Below are 18,875 nucleotides of genomic sequence, written 5' to 3' on the forward strand. Positions count from 1 at the left end.
CTTTCCACTTGACCGCTCTATGACTGATCTGTTGCAAAAGTGCACTTCCGGGATGACTACATTTTTATGCTACATTGAGGCAATATTCGATTTCAATATTTAATGTATTTACTGTATTTATTGCAGGAGCAGCGTGTTTGTTAGGGAAAAAGGAAAGAAAAACTTTTACATTTTTATGCTACATTGAGGACAATCTTGTACACAACAGCCTCCCAGCGAGAATGTGCGAGTTCCAGTCCTGTTTGGGCGGTGTCCCTCTCGAACCTTGTCAGGATGTACGCTGCTAATAACAATTTTTTTACTCCACTTTAATTATTATGTTGATGCAGGGGCGTAGAATCGGGTCGAGACGTTAGGGACACGTTCCTACCATTTTCCAGCCATTACTGGCTCATCCCTAAACTAGTCCATAGTATTTAGTTAATAATTACGGTACACAGTTTGTGTCTGCTAGAAGTTCCGCCTCTAACCTAAATATCACTCTCCGAATGGCTCTCGCTGCTGTCACTCCATCTGCTTGTAGTGCTACTCTTAACCTGCTGCTAGTTGCACAGCACAGGGGGCAGCATTGCATTTATCCGCAACCGCAAGTGTAACTTGTAAACATGTTCTGGCCTTTGTTCTGCCTGGTTAACGTCAGCTAGACGGATTTTAATATCAGTGGTGTCATCTACATTTGTATTTGTTCCTGTTTGCCTGCGTGTGTGTCCTTTTCCTAAACGATGTCAAGGAAAAGAAAACTCCAAATAAGACTTCTTTTGTAGTCGAAGTGTAAGGTACTTCAAGGGTATATAGCTGCATAGGGTCAAGAAAATATTTAATGATAAAACAATGTTTTTGCATGTTTACAAATGCAAAAAACCATCAGCTTTCAGGAGTGCTGTCTTGGAGAATTTTTGCGTCCCCACCAATGTCAAAATCAAACCTACTCCCTTGCTTATTATGGTCATGGTCTCATTGGGGCGGCTGATTAAAGAGAGAGCAAAATAAGTAAAAAATAATTTATGAAAACCTGCCCAGAGATTATCCAACAAATTGCTCTTTCCTCATGGCTCTTTCGGCATGTCAGTGTGTTGACTAATGTTAACACGAATCTGGCAAGTTCGAATGTGCAGAAGAAAATTGTTAGGAAAGCCACTTTAAACAGCAATAAACCCTTTAAATGCCAGTTTAAAAATTTCTTAATCACTGACTGTTGGCACGGATCAACAGACTCCCACCTAATCTCAAATGCAGTTTTTTCCTGTAGCTGCAAGAATCCTGACAGTCTGAGGAGACAACTTCCATAAGGTAAAAAGGACGCATTGTTTCATATTTTATATAGTCAAATGTAAATAAACATTATCATAAATACATGCTGAAACATCTATTGTATGTGTGTGTGTTCCCTTATCGTTTAATATATTGTTTAAGAAACTATATGACTGTGATATTGCTCAATCTACAAGCAGGCGCAGTGTGTGTCCACATTAGGAGAACAAAGGGTGTAATAGCTCGTTGCGTTCTCCACCGCGCACGCTGATTGGTCGGCCTTTTCAAAGGACTCAGATGATTGGTCGAGATACTTGTCATTCAACTAGATTACGTTTCTGATTGGCCCAAATTGAAGTTCCTACTCTCACGTGCCTTTTCTCTTCCTTGAAGGTGGTGTCTCCTGGTTAGCTGCCGGTGGAGAGAGGCTTGTTGTTGTTCTTGAAGTACAAAAGAAAATATTCGCCTAAAATGGGAACCAGGGATGATGAATACGACTATTTGTTCAAAGGTAGTTTCTTTTTTGAATGTGGGTGAATGACAGTAGCTTGGCCTTTTCCTGTAAGGCTTGGAGGGCACCAGTAGTGACGGAGGAAGTCAACTAAGTCAGCACTAATGCTAAAGTTAGCTCCATTAGCGGCAGAGGAGCAGACGATGACATGTTGCCTGCCGAGTTAATTCTGATGGCTTTCTGTTACAAATCTAATGTTACCAAGCGTAATATTACTAGTACTCGCAATAGTGTACACTTTATCCGTGCGAGTCCACTAATGTTAATTAGCAGGCAAAGGTTAGGTAAATAAGCGACTGCATAAGTAGCTAGCGTGCTAACACGGTAGCTACTTGCCCTCTTTAAAAACAATAACTCGAGACGAGTTCAGATTGACTTTTATCTCTAAGACCGTGAATAGCTGCCCTCTGTAGCACAAGACGGAAACTTTTTTGTGTTTTTTACTCGTTTAAAGACCAGAAAGTGTGCATTTCTACTGACAACAAGAACTTGTTGGCAGCGAACATAACCACTGTCTGACATGTTTCTCTGTGCTGCTAACGTCAACATGCAAAGGTTTGATGGATAAAACACCGACACAGTCAGGGACGGTACTACAGGTACAATAAAATGATAAAGTCGACCAGATTTGTGAACTGTCGATCTGTGAACTAGGACCTTGCATTGGCTGTTACAGCACTACGGGTAGTTCAAACAATAAGGACTTTTTTCCTGCTTGAAATCTACCAGTGATGTCTTAAATGACCTCTTGCCACGATGGACAGACACTTAAAAATGTCCATCTAGCTAGACTCCGTTCATTTGAACTGAACTGAACTGAACTGAACTGAGAGACAGCCTGTATCTTGATATTTTAATATTTAAAATAATATATTTTTTATGCGGTGTGTTCTTCTGTTCCAGTCGTGCTAATCGGAGACTCTGGAGTGGGGAAGAGTAACCTGCTGTCCCGTTTCACGAGAAATGAATTCAACCTGGAGAGCAAGAGCACCATCGGGGTGGAGTTTGCCACCCGCAGCATCCAGGTGGACGGCAAGACGATAAAGGCTCAGATTTGGGACACGGCAGGACAGGAGCGCTACAGAGCCATCACCTCAGCGTGAGTTTGGGTCGTTGTGTTGAGGCCATAGGGCCGTCTTTAAAGGGAAATATTGACACAGTTACAGGTATGTCAAGTTTCTCTGCGAACCCATTAGGATGTTGAGGGTCCTTCTTTACACATTTAACCACTTCCCACACACTACATTATATAATGTAGTATAACAAAACATAGTTATCTTCCGTAACATGTTAAACTTGGTGGAATAAATACCTTCTTTTAGCCTCACCGTATTGTCACATTGCAGTATTTCTTGACTCATCCTTTTGTCTTGACGGCTTTATTTCCATCAGGTATTACCGAGGTGCCGTCGGGGCTCTCCTAGTGTACGACATCGCCAAACACCTGACGTATGAGAATGTGGAGCGCTGGCTGAAGGAGCTGAGGGACCACGCTGACAACAACATAGTCATCATGCTGGTCGGAAACAAGAGCGACCTCCGCCACCTCAGGGCCGTGCCCACCGACGAGGCTCGAGCATTCGCAGGTAAATTGTTAAGTGATGCAACTGGGGAAATAGCATTTTAAACATTCATTTGATGAAGTAAAATGGTTTTTAAATCCAAGTATTAACATATTGTATATATTGACATAAAGCGCGTTTGTCCTTGTCTTCTTGAACTCAGAAAAGAACACTCTTTCGTTTATTGAGACGTCAGCCTTGGATTCAACTAATGTAGAAGAAGCTTTCAAGAGCATTCTCACAGGTAAGAAGGGGATGAACAACAAGATGGACCGCTTAGCGTAAATATCTGCGGTGATGCACTGTTAAAATTTACTAACTCATGTTTTCTATCACAGAAATCTACCGTATTGTATCTCAGAAGCAAATTTCGGACCGATCTGGACACGAGGACTCTCCCGGCAACAATGTAGTCGACATAAGTGTCCCCCCGACCATGGACGGACAGAGAGGCAACAAGCTCCCTTGCTGCCAAAGCCTGTGACCCTCAGATTTTCTTTTCCTGTTTGACTCCGTCAGTCTTTCCTCTTTTCACCTCTGCTTTCCTTCAGTGCTGCTGTCATTACACCCTCATGGGCTCAGAAGTCTCTGACACCAAGACTCTTGTATTTGACATTCCTGTTTGCTGTTGGTTTGTTTTTTCTCCGTTTGTCTTCCTCTGATTAGAGAAGAACTTAAAATACGTCACAACCTCATGGTAGCCAGGGGATGGAGTGTAGAGCTATCAGGAGGTCAATCTCGAAGCTGTAGTAAACTATAATTTTTAAACAATGATGCATAGTAAACTATAAGTAAGTACGTGATGATCCTATTGACCCATTCCTGATGTGTGGGGAGTGGTGAGGGATCATTGGGGCTGCGTATCAATACTCCAAGTTTCTTCCTCTTGCCTCATTTTCTCAGTCTGCATGTAGAATTGATTTGTCTCGGTGAAATTCCAGCTTCATGTCTGGTCGACCTGATTCAGTGTGCATTGCAATAGAGGAGAGGAGACGAGAAGAAGGTAGGTTTGGAGTGCTGATGTGTATTCTGTCTGGAGTTTCTGGATACGTCTTTACTTTTAATTTTGCTCTGAGCCCTGTGCCCACTCTGGCATGAAATTAGCATGAGCCAGGGATCAGACTGGCTCTGACTGACTGACTTAATATGGGCAAGTGTGAAACAAATGACTGTTTGTGTGTGAGTTTGTGTGTGTGAGTGTGTGCTGATCTTAGTGCATAAAAAAAACCAAAGGAAACAGATGCAATCAAAATCAGTTTTCTCATTTCAGGCTGTTAAGATTGCAGGAAATTGCTGTATTTGACAAATTAGTCCAGGCTATTTTCAAGGAATGTGTAACGCTCCACAGGAGAAGTATTGTTTTAAATTGTGATGCGTGATTTATTATTTGTGAAATCAGCCTTCAGCTCCTCCCTTCAGTCAGCTCAGGTCAAACTCAAGCTGTCTCAAAATGAAAAACATTTTTGCACTTACGTCCAATAATTTCAATGGAACAAATCACCCTATTTTAGCATCTGTATCAGGCAACAGTTTCCCCTCCGGTATCTGTTGCAGGAGATAAATGGAAATATGTGTGTAATCTGAGAAAGTTTTAAATGGAACCCCAATGAAAAACACTCTTCATGCAACACTTTCACTCCAGCCACTTTAACAGAGAAAATGGAACTGAAAATCAAAAATGCAAATTGTTTATACAGCTGGGTGGAACAGCTGGCAGAAATGCTTTCATGTGTGATTTATTCGATTGTTTTCTTGTGACATTTCTTTTAAAAAATGTATGTACAGTGAGCAAACATGATTTGCTAATTTTGCTTTACACAATGTACTGAAGCATAAATAAAACTAATTCACAAGAGCCTGTTTTTTGGATACATTACTCAGTGTTCTCGAATCATAAGATTTACCCGTACATTTAGACAGTTGAGACGGCAGCATTAGAATAAGCTGCAGAAGAAAATGGTAATTACATAGATACATATGCTAAGAAAGTAACTAAACATTTGGATATTGTACGTGTGCGCATGGTGCATTCATACATAGATCAGCACAGGCAAGTGCATTTGTTATTCAACACAAACATGGGCTGTAATCCGTATGTAATAAATAGAAGAGCTGTGGTGCTGTGAATAAATGAAAGTTTTTTAACTGGTTGGTGGTGGTGGTGTCAGGGGAGGTGTTTGTAATGAGTGCGTTCAGGCTCTTTTGACAGACCGCAGAAAATGTGCAAACGTGATGTATCACACAAAAGTATTATTTATTTTTTGTTTGTTTTGTTTTTTACAGCATCTAATAAATCTATACATGTTATATATATGTTTCTTTAGGACAAAATACAAATAGTGGATACAAATGCTGTGATTTTATTGATAACTATTTATAATCTGTCTTAGGATATTTATTTTAAACTAATATGACGACAAATAAGACAATTGTTAATTTAATAAGTATTCTTCACTACATCCGTATATAAAATGATATTCACTTTCCAATTATAAGACGCCCTTTCTTTACAGGTCTGCAGAGTAAAAGGCTGTGTAGAAAATGTCTGTTGGTGAGTGTTGACTGTGGAGCGGATTCTTAATGGTTGCCAGAGATCTTACAGTCGTGTCTCTTTTTATTTCCTCTGCCCTATCGAGCATGTGGCTGTGGTGAGGGCCCCTCCCTTTGGCACGCTGTTGTTTTTCACAATCACATTTTTAGTTGGTCCGGACTGTGTTTTGCTGGCGGCCGCGGGGGGAGGCAGACAGACAGACAGACACAGGCAGACAGACAGACACAGACAGACAGACAGACTGACAGCTCCTGATCACTGACCGAATATCATGGTGTGAACCATGTTGAGCCTCTGGGGAGTATTTAAAGCCCGCGGAGAGCGGAAGCGTGGCCCGCATGGCTCAGACCAGCTGAGCTGAGCTAGCCGTAGCATTAGCTCCTCCACTAGTAGACCACTGCTCTTCTCGTCCTCGCGTATGCAGATAAACATGAAGGTAGAAGATGAAACGAGGGTGTTAGGACGGTAACACCTAAAACACCACCACAAGAAGAAGAAGACGACGACGACACGGGGTGAGTAGTTTCATTTCTCTTTCACCAGACAAGACAGTTGACAGTCCACTGACAGCGAACAACACAGCTGTGACGGGAACACGTTTACTTACTGGAAATTTGATATCAAACGGGAAATGTTCCTTCGTAGCATATTAGTAATAAAGGAAGAACGCGGACAGCCAGTGCTTGTGTCTTAAATATGCTGCATAGCTATACCCAGCTAATTTGTGGCGCCGCGGGGTCGTACAGTATCATTATGCTGGTGTGAAACTAGTCTGTGTTTCAGACAATAGTCTGGATCAAAGCTCCAACATCTGTCCGCAGCCTCTGTAACCTCAGCTCCGACACATTTCATAGCTGCCTCCGAGAGTTTGTCATTGCTTTAAATCGAAACGTTTGCCTTAAAATTTCCATTTATTTGCGTTTCTCAACTGGCCAGATGTGAAATGAATTTTAATCCCCGTGTTTACGGCCGGCCCCGGGTTAAAGGACAATAAGTGAATGGGTTGAGCTGGGGGGTCTTAGTTTGGGGGCCACCTCTTTGTTTATCTGGGTCAGTGGATTGAGCCCCCACACTGGATCAGCGTGAGTAAATAAAAACACAGAGAGTAAACGCTGTTGCGGTGGGATCACTGGTGAGATCACCTGACCTGTGTGACCTGTGTCAAGGAGTTAATGTTCAGGATGTAGAATCTGGGTTTCACCAGATGTTTGAAAATCCTGGTGAGCCAGAGCTGCCTGGGACTCACCAAACCAAATTACACGAGCACGTGATGTAGAAATAATCAGAATCTATTAAATAGCCTTCATGCCAGTGTTTCCCTGAGGTTGAATCATCTTTCTGTTTAAAAACAGGACACAATGTTCTCCTCTATCAGATCAATGTTCTTCTCTATCAGATCGCCAGAGTTTCATAATGGATTTTAAAATGGTTCTACAGAGCTGATGCATGTATATATGAGATGTAATTAAATAAACACAAAAACATTCTTTATTAAATCTCCCATTTAGAAACAAAAGTGTGGTGTTTACCGTAATATACAGGGTTGGTTTAACATCAGTGCGTTCAGAGTTGAGTTACACACATGTATGTGTGTAGTTACTATACATTTTTTTTAATTTTGTTTTTCTTTCTGTTTTTGTTTCACTTCAACAGTTGAGGTTTTTTTGTTTGTTCAGTGTTACTCTAGTTTTTGTTACTTTCATTATTAGTTTCATATGGAGTGTATTTGTCATGAGCACAAAAATGGTTTCACAACGCAGACACGACACCTTGGGAAACGAAATGGATAGTTCACTTGGTTTAACACAATAACTTTGATCATAACTTTGATTATGTTGACAGCAATAAGTCAAGTTGAAATAGCACCATCACCAGAATAACACTCGGTCTGAACAGATGCAGTACCCACACATTACATTCTCACGCCATTATTCATAATAAATCTATTACTCCATCAAAATATAATCATGTCTCTCAGCACTATGCATTTGTAATTCATCTGTCAGTACCCGGGATAACTGAAGACCAACGCGCTGCAGGCTGCAGCGTGTTCATGTGAATTCCTCCTATCTCCAGTGAGGGGTTATCTGAGAGGAGGCAGCTGTTTATCAGTCTGCTGCACATCACTCTGGCTTTTAGAACGGGCTCCAGGAAACTGGCTCTCCTCCAAGTGGACGGCATTTTTATAAATTACTACGTCTTCTGATAATTTTAGTTTTTTTTTCTCACATGACGCCGACTGTGACAATGCTGAGCTAAACTAATCGACCGACAAGCCAAGGTGGTAATTTTGAGTAATGTGCTGTAGCTCTCCATGATGGCCTGTAAATACCCCCTGGATACTTCCTGTGATGGATTTCCTGTAATATGATGTTGTCTGGTGGTGATGCCAGAAGTAAAGGTGCTCATGAAAATATGGCCGTACAGAATAATATGGAAAGTTATGGATGCAGCCAGGATCACTTGTAATTTTAACAGCTTCATTATAGTAAAGATTTACACTTTATACTCAGTGTATATATATATATATAATCATCCATAACATTAAAACCACCAAGCTGTGAAGTGAAAAAACACTGATGATATCATTACGATGTAAAGTTCTCCTGGGAAATGATGTTACTTTTAAATGTTCCACCACCTGAACATTGTTATAAGCCAAGTATTTTCCCTTGGCAACAGCAGGAGGGTGTTTCTTGCATCCTAGAGCCATACGTTCGTCCGGTTACGTGACGTATAGGCACTCAGAGATCCGTGTGTTACAGCAGAGCATGTGATTCATCAGACCAGGCCATCTCATTGCATTTCTCTGTGGTCTGGTTCTGATGCTCATGTGTCCATTGTAGGAGCTTACAGCCGTGGATTGGGGTCAAGCCGGGACCCTGACTGGTCTGCGACTACGCAGCACCACACAAACCAAACTCTGTGTGTTCTTTCAGTCAGAACCAGCATGACGTTTGTCGGCAGTCTCATCTACAGTATTTGTCTGTTGGATCGTTCCACTCTGGTCAGCCTTCGCTCACCACATGCATTAATGAACCTTGACCACCCATGACCCTGTTGCTGGTTCGCTGCGTTTCCTTCCTTGGGTTATTGATCGGTACTGACCACAAGAGTACAGCCCACAATTGCTGCCGTTTTGAAGACGTTGTCTAGCAATCACATCGCCAAGATGCTCAAATCCTTCAAATTGTTCCCGATTCAAACATTAACCTTTGAGAACAAAATGTTCACTTGCTGCCTAATATATCCCACTTGCTGACAGGTGCCATGATCAGTGTTATTCACTTGACTGGTGGCTATGCCCAGGTGGCCGTAATGTAATGGCTGAGTGATGTATTCCTTGTGCGTAATAGTTTATATTCACAATCAGCGTCAAATCTCCTTGTTTCTCTGCGTCCCTCTGTAGAAACATTCCCAGGAATACTCGGTGCTCCCCGCAGTCCTCCCACACATCCAACCCCTTTACGCCCTCAACTCCCATCTGCATGGACGCTGTAACCATGACGACGGGTGGGTGTTGCCACCTGCCCGGCTCTCTGTGCGACTGCGCCAGCAGCACGGGCCTGTGGAAGAGCGTGGAGGAGGCAGGAAGTGACGGCTGCCAGGCGCTCTACGTCACCCAGGTCACAGCCATAGACGGACGGTTGCTGTCCTCTGTCCTCAAACCCATGAGCGCACAGAGGTACGACTCACACTCGCGCATGCACACATGAAATATGGTACTGGATAACACAGAGCTTCCTTATGTAATTTAATTTGTTCTCACGCCGCCTCTTTGTTGCCTGGAACAATATTGACTGTAAAAGTGTTTCTTTTGAGCTTATTATATTTGCCGCTTGGTTTCCCAACACATTGGTGTGTGTGGAGCCTGCGATCACATGATTCGGATCCCTGTACTCAACCTCACCTGTTGTACCCCTGACGGGAAGTGAGCCTCATCAAACACATGTATATTTGGCTGCTTTTCTTCTCTGAAATTTGTCTATTTTGTCTCAGTGATGGTCCCATCTGCCGCATTTGCCACGAAGGAGGCAACAGCGAGAGCCTCCTGTCCCCGTGTGACTGCACGGGGACCCTGGGCACGGTGCACAAGAGCTGCCTGGAGAAGTGGCTGTCGTCTTCCAACACCAGCTACTGTGAGCTCTGCCACACGGAGTTCAGCATCGAGCGCCGGCCGAGGCCTCTCACAGAGGTAACAAAGGTCAATGCCCTTTGCCTCGTCTGCACCAATCTCTCTCCTCGTCCTTTTTCTGGGCTGCTGTGTGTCCTTTCTTCCCTCACATCTCTCTGCTTGCTTGCTGGTGTGTTACTGCAGTCTGTCTTCTCTGTTCTTGAAGAGCTTATCGTTGGGTCCTGTCTTTCTCCACAGTGGCTGCGGGACCCCGGCCCCCGTAACGAGAAGAGGACGCTGTTCTGTGACATGGTGTGCTTCCTGTTCATCACGCCTCTGGCGGCTATTTCGGGCTGGCTGTGCCTGAGAGGCGCTCAGGACCATCTTCACCTGGGGAGCTGGCTGCAGGCCGTGGGTCTCATAGCCCTCACCATCGCCCTCTTCACCATCTACGTCCTCTGGACCTTGGTAAATATAAATATGCATTCAGCTTCACTCTGACGCTCACCAGAAACATCGAAGTCCGACACTGACCTGCTCCTTTCCACAGGTGTCATTCCGCTACCATTGTCAGCTGTACTCGGAGTGGAGGAGAACAAACCAAAAAGTCCGTCTGCTCATTCCTGAAGCCAAGGAGTCTAACTCTTCCCAGCATTCCTTGCTCTCCACTAAACTGATGAAAAAGTCTGCCAATGAGAGTATAGTATGAGGCCGACTGGAGACGCTCTGTGATAACGGTGTCGTTCATGCGCGAGGACCGATACTCTGATTACACCCGCTGGACAGACTTTGAAAAAAGCACTTCTTCTTTTTTTTTGTTGCTTTTTTCTTTCATTTTTTCTTATGCCTCATCAGTATACATTTTTCGACATCGCATTTTATAAATCTGTCCTGCGGGAGGACTGAAGCAAGTCTGTCGTGATGTTGGGCGTTTGTGACCAAGTTTATGCAACGGCTCTGAAGGATGCAACAGCACAGAGGGACGATTCCTGTCTCGCCGTCATGGATGCGGTGACGTATCTATCAAGCAGTGACGCTAGAGTAAGGGACTGACTGAGTTAACCTGCGAGATTCAATAGTGTGTGCATCGCAATGATACGTGTTTTCAGTGGGCATGCACTTAACCGTCTTAGGCCTTCCATCCTCTGCACAACCTTGCCCCCCCCCCTCGAGAACGAGGAGCTCTTTCATGCAATTGCGTGATCACATACTCATCTGTAACGGAAAAGAAATGCAAAGCTCAGCTTCACGTTTTGTCTGAGATGAAATTTTCAACACGCGCCTGATCTCTGTAAGTTTCTTTCCCATCAGTTCGGAGAACAGATGGTTGCATAACATTAGCAAAAGCCAGAGATTGTGCAATAAAACACTGTGGACATCGACATACATGAAGAGACCTCTACCGACACGGACAGTTATGCATGCAAGCAGCACTGCTAATAATCTTTTTACTGTTATTGTATCCTAAAACCAGTTTTTAAACCACTGAAGTATGAACAGGTTTACTATTCCTACAGAAGAAGGCGTCGGCCGTGTCCTCTTAGAGGCTCTTGTATCGTGAGCACTTAACAAGTATGTCTTTATATTTGTACCGATGGACAGAGGACTCCATCAGACTGGCTTTTAGAGGAACATTTCCACACCTAGTGTTTGGTGGCCGCTGCAGCGTATAACAGCGTCGTCTCTATTGCCTGTTGAAGTACTTAATTATTGGGTTTTTGTTTGCACATTGTGTCGACCTTTCCATAATGACAACAATCAGGGATTCAGATTCTTCCTGTGATCTTTCACGTTTTGGTTAAACTGTTTCTCTGTTTTGACAAAAGTAATATTTCTCAGTGAGGGATTTTTCAGCGTCGGGTGTTATTTTCCACCCACACGTTGATGTTACTGATCAGACGCCTCTGGGACCGGCTGTGTGAGTAATTTAGGACACTTCTCTTTGTTCTGCGTAGTTTGGCGCAGCTTCTAAACCAGACTTTAGTGGTGACTGTTACTCAACTAGTAAAAGTTGATCTTCTCTGCTTTGAGGAGCGGAAACAAACCACAGTCTGCCTTGTATCCAGATTTCGGGGTCATAGCTTGGTCCAGTTTTGAACGCCTTTGTTCCACTTAAGTTAGCAAATGAGAGACGGTTAATTGCTTTTTCTGCACAGTGCAGGCTGTCCACGGGGGGGGGGTGGGCTTACACATGCAACATTACATGTAGTGCTGAGCGAGGCTTTGATGTAGAAACGGCTGATGAGGAACGTGCACTCAAACATATCGTCTCTGAGCAAACAGATGTTGATTTTTGGGTGGGGCAGGTGTGAGGCTTGGAGCTCAGTGTTATTGTGCTAATCATCTTCTTTCATTTATATCTGTGCAATTCTGTGTCGTTAAAATGTATCCGGGCTATGACGCGGCATTGAAAGCAATGCAGTCTTAACACTTAAAACATGTGTTAATTACCACTTAATTATAATTCAGTGATAAGTTACCACCTTTTCATTTGACCCATCTTGACACTTTGATTCATCTTCATTAATGATAATCACACTTTGACCATGGTTTGTTCTTCCACTATGCTTTGCATTAATTCCCTTTCGACTCGTTGTAAATACTCGTGGTGTGAAGAGGCCAAAGCTCTGGGTTTATGTTTTTTTAATTTAAAACGCATATTTACTTTAACATAATCAGACTTGAACAGCATGTTACAGCAAAGAGGAAGATGTGTTTTTTTTTTTTTTTATATACGTATAAACACATTATATTGGTTGCTACTACAAATCAAAATTCATTATTCCTTGTGCACTTTAATTTTCCTGTGAAAGGACTCTGATGATTTAAATGTTCTGAGGACAGTGGGGCTGTTGTGAAACATTAGTCATAGGACCCGGGTGCGTCTCAGTGGAGCTGCTGGCAGGAAGATCTGCCCCGGCCATATGGTTGTATCTGGTTTCTGACTGCTGACGGTGTGACATTACCAGCAAACAGTGGCACCAGAAGTTATTACCCTGACCCGGTCTCGTGTTTACAGCAACAGTTCATCTATTTCCTGGTGGTTCCACGTTAGTCCTGACTTGTTTGTGTTTGTGTCGGAACAAAGGATTACATACGGCGATACTGCGATGCGCCCGGGGCTCGTCTGCCTTACAAGCTTATGAGTCATTTGATCATCTGTGTGTTTACTGTTGGTGATAAGAGGCTTTACCCCGGGACGTGTTTTGTGAGACCCCTGATGTGATGTCAGCTGAGGTGCAAAAAAAAAAAAATGAGTTTATGTTGTTGTGTTGGGAGTCTGTACCAAGAAGCATTCGAGGTATGCAACGTTTGTGACTTCCTACCGATTCATCTTGGCGTTAAAAAGATCCTTAAGCAGTTGTCACATTTATCATAATATAACATTTTATGTACCACAACTCTAAATCCAGAAAGGGATTTTAAATCATTGTTTTCTTTGAACATGTAGAAACTACTTTTTATTGTGTTATAACCTTTTTGTGATGTTTTAATTAATGTCTTTTTTTTTTAAGAGGCTGGGTGTGTTAATATGTATCCTTTGTAATTTGTGTTGCAATTCTTCAGTATTCACTTATTTTTTTTAAACTACGATGTTTCTGACGTGCTGTGGGAGGAAAAAAAAAAGAGAGAAAAGAACAAAGGATGTCTCCACGACATACTGGTACCTGAGATCAGCCAAGAATCATTTGCAAAGCAAATAAAACATAAATTGTGAGAGAACGTCAGTTTGTGTGGCTTCGTTAGTGATCATTTGTACGTGTGTGTGTCTTCCATGTGTTGAAAAAAGAAATATATTTGATCTGCGTATCCTTTAGGAAGGTCCCATTGCCTGAGTCCTGGTCAGACATTACTCCATGTTTATATATATCATCTCTCATGGCTTTAAGTCTGTTTTTGGACCACGGCTCTGTGAACTCACTAATCCCAGTGAAAAACAAACTGCTAATGTCAAGATTTTCCTACAATATCTGTGAAGAGTCGCAGTCATTCAGCATAAGCAGCTTAGTTAGAAAAACACGAGTTCAGAAATATTCCATATGCTGCTTTAGTATTCAGGAAGCATCTGCTCTTCACGAAGGAAGAAAAAACATTTCAGTGTTACTTCAATAGGAGAATATACTCTCTGCTGAAGATCTGTACTGACCCATAATCTACTGTAGATCATGAGTCCTTCCATCAGTTTAAGGGTAAAAGTAGATTTGAAAAGTAGAACTGAATAGTGTCATTCATATTCACTACAAAATGTAGCTGTGTCGTCTTATTTAAAAGAGCCTCATCCCAGGTCTAACGTTACATTTATCATTTATACATCATTTTTGTTATACTGCCATGGGTCATTTGAATAGTGTGAAAGTGGGGCTAATTTTCATCTACTTCTATAACTGCGTCATGTCCATAAATTGAGATCACATTTGAAACTACAGCCGCTGAGTAAAAAGAACAATATCCTCCTCTGATCGTAAATTACAGTTCTTCCCATTCACTTCAGCAAACAAAAGTCAGTTCTTTTCTTCAAACCACGATGAGTGAAAGTGTGATGTACACACAAGACACGACAAACTTCTTTAGTCAAGAATTTTATTGTAAATTTATACAGTTTTTAACCTGAAAGTAAAACAATGACAACTTCAGCCAAATATTCTTCAATAAATACATAATGAGGACATTTTTGGCATGACAACCGGTGTAAGAGGGAAGTAAGACCCACACTGTCAAACGCTTAATACTGCTTCACCAGGTTTGCTGTTGGTTAACTGCCTGTAGTTTATATACACAGCACCATCTAGTGGTAACCGTTGAAATGCATTTCACAACTTCCCCTGGAAGTCACAGCGTTTCAGTCAAGTTCAAACAACAACAACTTCCCAGGCTTCATTAAGACAGCGACGACTACCTCGGCCCCGCGACGCAGGAACCTTCTGAAATGTTGCTTTCATGGCAGAAGAGAAGAGCACGAGTGACTTCAAGAGTAATATATAAAACATGACCGAAGGTAGAAAAAAAAAAAAAAACAACAACACAGGATTAAGTGATGAGGGAGTTGGCTGTGAGCAGAGTTGCAGGGAGGTAAAAGTGCACAGGTGATGTGATGTGATGTCGAGGTGGAGTGGGGGGGGGAGTGAGTGTCATGGTGTCGAGCGTCACAGGCTTTGGCAGCACTGCAGTTTGTTGCCCTTCTGGCCGTCGGTGGTCGGCGGGACGCTTATGTCTACGACGTTGTTGCCTGGAGACTCGTCGTGCGCAGACCTGTCCGCTATCTGCTTCTGTGACACAATGCGGTAGATTTCTGCAGAGAGGAAAAACAAACACTTGATAAGTTATAAACACTCCCCTTAACGGCTCAGCTGCTGACAAGGCTCGGAAATGTCACGATGTGCTACTCAAGGTCAGATAAGTCGTGAATTATATGTGTATATATATTAACTTCTTTAAACTTTAGCTGACAACCCAAACTCTCTGATGATTAAAAAGTGCACAAATGAGCGTATACTGGAATTCGGGTGAGGAGGAATACTCCTCATAGAGTGGGGGTTTATTTAAACCCAAATTACGTGATATAATTAACGTAATGATGATGGGACGTCTCTAACTACGTCAGCTTCACATGTGCCTGGAGTGAACTCTTTTGATCATATCTCAGTCCTGTTAGCAAATAAAAATCATTTAGGGTGCCTGCATACACACAATAATGTCACTGCATGTTTCCATAATAAAATAAATAACTTGACGTGACAGAGAAATCTTTTGACTTGAGAGTGTGGATGAGACTTTAGTAACAGGATCCTGAAATAACAACAGTAGATGAAGTAAGTTAGCGCCTCCATGCTGGGGATACTCTCCAGTTAAAAGTAGTCTGATACAGGAGGCCAGCACCATTATGTCACACCGCTCTCTCCTTTTTTAAACACTTAATGGATCCTGCTGCACTATGAAACTGAAACTTTTCTTTTATTAGATTTCATTTGTTGATGGTGTCTCGTATTTCTTCACCGCTACAAAGTTGAATTGTTTTCAGTTAAATTTCTTATGGATGTGAGTTGCAGAGGAAAGTATCTGAGGTAAAACTCTGCCTATGAACAGGACTCCAGCTGAGCAGACGGCTCAATGTTCACGGTCACAAGCACAAAAGTTTGAAATGTCTCAATGCAATCTGAGCGATTGGATCTCAAAGCATCTTGTGCGCTTTCACAACTGCACTTTGAGCTTCCCACTTATGAAGGGTGTGAACAGGCCTAAATTGTCTACAGAAGGTTCTGAGAGCACATGATATACTATACTGTGCTTTCCTCTACTTACCTGTTAAAATGTTCTTGAAAGCTTCTTCTACATTTGTGGAGTCCAGCGCTGATGTCTCAATAAAAGAGAGAGTGTTCTTTTCTGATGTGGAAACAGAAGTAAGGAACATTTTAAACATTAGATATTGCTCAGACTGTCAGTGAAGGTCCTCAGTCATCTGGGTAAACTCAAAAAACAAAGCTGAAACAAGGCTGAAGGTGTCTCATCCATCCAGGGATCTTCTTCAGTTCTCAAAGGCTGGTGGGGAGTTGTTGTTGTGACTCACTAAAGTATCTAATGACGAGACACTTATCCATGTTTGGAGGAATCAGTGTCTAACGAATGTGGCTCATTAATGGTCAGTGAGTCCAGTATCGCGGTGTGAATATGAAGACAAAACGTCTTTTACGGTTGCCCTTGTTCCAGCTTTGTTTAGTGGACATTATACAGCCTGTTGTCCTGCCGCGATTTACCTGCGAATGCTCGAGCCTCGTCGGTGGGCACGGCCCTGAGGTGGCGGAGGTCGCTCTTGTTTCCGACCAGCATGATGACTATGTTGTTGTCAGCGTGGTCCCTCAGCTCCTTCAGCCAGCGCTCCACATTCTCATACGTCAGGTGTTTGGCGATGTCGTACACTAGGAGAGCCCCGACGGCACCTCGGTAATACCTGACGGAAATAAAGCCGTCAAGACAAAAGGATGAGTCAAGAGATACTGCAATGTGGCAATGTGGTGAGGCTAAAAAAAGGTATTTATTCAACCGTGTTTAACCCGTCATGCATGATAGCTGCAAAGTATTTTGGGAGGTGTTGTTTTTAGTGAGCACGCTTATCTCATAACTCATTAATGAACAGTGACTCCAGCAACTAAACAGGACATGAAGGATTAATAATGTATTCTGATTCTTAAATGTGTGTCAGTATTTCCCTTTTAAAAATAAGCCTCACTCCTCAACACAACGACCCAAACTCACGCTGAGGTGATTGCTCTGTAGCGCTCCTGTCCTGCCGTGTCCCAGATCTGAGCCTTTATCGTCTTGCCGTCCACCTGGATGCTGCGGGTGGCAAACTCCACCCCGATGGTGCTCTTGCTCTCCAGGTTGAATTCATTTCTCGTGAAACGGGACAGCAGGTTACTCTTCCCCACTCCAGAGTCTCCGATTAGCACGACTGTGACGAAATAAATAAATAGATAAATGGTGAAAACAGCGATATTTGAGGCTTAGGGTGACAGTGCACATTAACTGAAATAATCAACTTGATGATTTTAAACTCATATAATTCAGCACACAGCAGTCGTGGCCTTTTCCAGTTAAAGTGAAAGTGCTGACTTGCTGCTTCTTATCAGTACAGAGAAATCCTGTATCAGACTCTGTCCTGTGGGGAGGGGGGCAGGAAGAAGCTGCCAACGCAGGACTCTCTGGGATCTCTGACTCGACAGTCTCTCAAGGCCTCTGTTCCTGCTGCGAGTCATCAATATCCTCCAATCAGCTTTCAGCAGACACACTACACCTGAGCTCATCTCCACACCGTACATCACTAGATCTTTATGAGATAAATGTGATTCTCTCGCGGTTATCAGTGACGACATGAGATGGATCCATCTGATGGTTTGTTGCAGTAAAAATAGACGAGCTCCGTAACAATACCTTTGCCAGCCATGTTGTTTTGGAGTGCTTCAACATAAATAACAATGAATAACAGGATAGGCAGAAACATGTTGACATGAAATTGAACTCCTAGTTGTTAAAAAAAAAAAAAAAAAAAAAAAAAAGGGAAAATCATGTGATCAGTGACTCATGAATCTTGTAGTCAGATCAGACCTGCAGTTGTTAAGGAAAGGCACCATGAGCTACCAAACACAAAGATTGAGCAGGTACCTGAGGTGTTAAAAAAACAAAAAAAGTTTCCTCTAATCCTGTCTCTCCTGGACTTTTCCTGCCTCAGGTTTTAACCGCAGCCAAGTTTTACATTAAACATGAACCAGTGTGGAGAAAACAGGTCACTGCTGGGTGCGCAGAGCTAAGCTGTGTGCGGTTAAAAATAAAGGCAACTTTTCCTCTGTGGTAATAGGATTTATTAATTATTGCAAAACTACCCGCTCCATCCGCCCGGCTAGCTCCTAGCCTGCTGGACTAACTCACCGTCCGCCCTACTTTCTGTAAAAAAAACACCTAACAGGACAAACAGCAGCAGACCTCCACACAAATAAAGCGTTGCCAAACATAAAGTAACACCAAATGCAACGCTACTTGGACACGGCGACTGTAAAAACTCGCCACCAATAAAAACTTAGCTAAAAGGGCTTTCTGCTAGCTCCAGTTAGCACCACCAGCTGATACCAAATCTTACGTTGACACGGCTAGCAGGCTAACCTAGCCGCTTTTATTTGATAAATAACGTCAAACGAGGCTATCTGCAAACACGATCTGCTCGGTTTACCTTTGAACAAGAAGTCGTACTCGTCGTCTCTGTTCCCCATTGTTTGATACAATCACCTCTGAGAGATTGCAGTGATGACAGAAGAGGTGTCCCTGCCCTACCCTACCAGGGTGGTGCGCCAAGATATGACAGCAGCGGACAATGCGCACATTGCGTAGGAAGAGAGA

General features: G+C 42.8%; 3 protein-coding genes across 4 annotated transcripts; 2 read left to right on the forward strand and 1 right to left on the reverse strand.

The window, feature by feature from the left end:
• The first annotated feature begins 1,626 nt into the window (after nt 1-1,626).
• On the forward strand, nt 1,627-5,179 carry LOC125009476 (ras-related protein Rab-11B-like). The gene is made up of 5 exons (XM_047587481.1): nt 1,627-1,762; nt 2,666-2,861; nt 3,155-3,348; nt 3,488-3,568; nt 3,663-5,179. Exons 1-5 carry the CDS (start codon nt 1,723-1,725, stop codon nt 3,806-3,808), a joined length of 657 nt encoding a protein of 218 aa, XP_047443437.1. The 5' UTR covers nt 1,627-1,722; the 3' UTR covers nt 3,809-5,179.
• An 821-nt stretch (nt 5,180-6,000) lies between these two features.
• On the forward strand, nt 6,001-13,717 carry marchf2 (membrane-associated ring finger (C3HC4) 2). 2 transcript variants are annotated; one of them, XM_047586718.1, is made up of 5 exons: nt 6,001-6,390; nt 9,285-9,560; nt 9,875-10,079; nt 10,248-10,457; nt 10,540-13,717. In XM_047586718.1, exons 2-5 carry the CDS (start codon nt 9,364-9,366, stop codon nt 10,696-10,698), a joined length of 771 nt encoding a protein of 256 aa, XP_047442674.1. In that variant the 5' UTR covers nt 6,001-6,390; nt 9,285-9,363; the 3' UTR covers nt 10,699-13,717. The 2 variants fall into 2 exon arrangements, with proteins under 2 accessions (XP_047442674.1, XP_047442675.1); XM_047586719.1 differs by having other exon boundaries at nt 6,004-6,390; nt 9,875-10,070.
• Nucleotides 13,718-14,556: 839 nt separating this feature from the next.
• Nucleotides 14,557-18,875, reverse strand: LOC125009100 (ras-related protein Rab-11B). Its single transcript, XM_047586720.1, has 5 exons — nt 18,709-18,875; nt 17,241-17,436; nt 16,742-16,935; nt 16,290-16,370; nt 14,557-15,279 (listed from the first exon to the last, which is right to left on the reverse strand). The coding sequence occupies exons 1-5, from the start codon at nt 18,746-18,748 to the stop codon at nt 15,134-15,136; spliced, it is 657 nt and encodes a 218-aa protein (XP_047442676.1). The 5' UTR covers nt 18,749-18,875; the 3' UTR covers nt 14,557-15,133.

Source organism: Mugil cephalus, chromosome 6 (genome assembly GCF_022458985.1).
Source record: "Mugil cephalus isolate CIBA_MC_2020 chromosome 6, CIBA_Mcephalus_1.1, whole genome shotgun sequence".
NCBI lineage: Eukaryota > Metazoa > Chordata > Actinopteri > Mugiliformes > Mugilidae > Mugil > Mugil cephalus.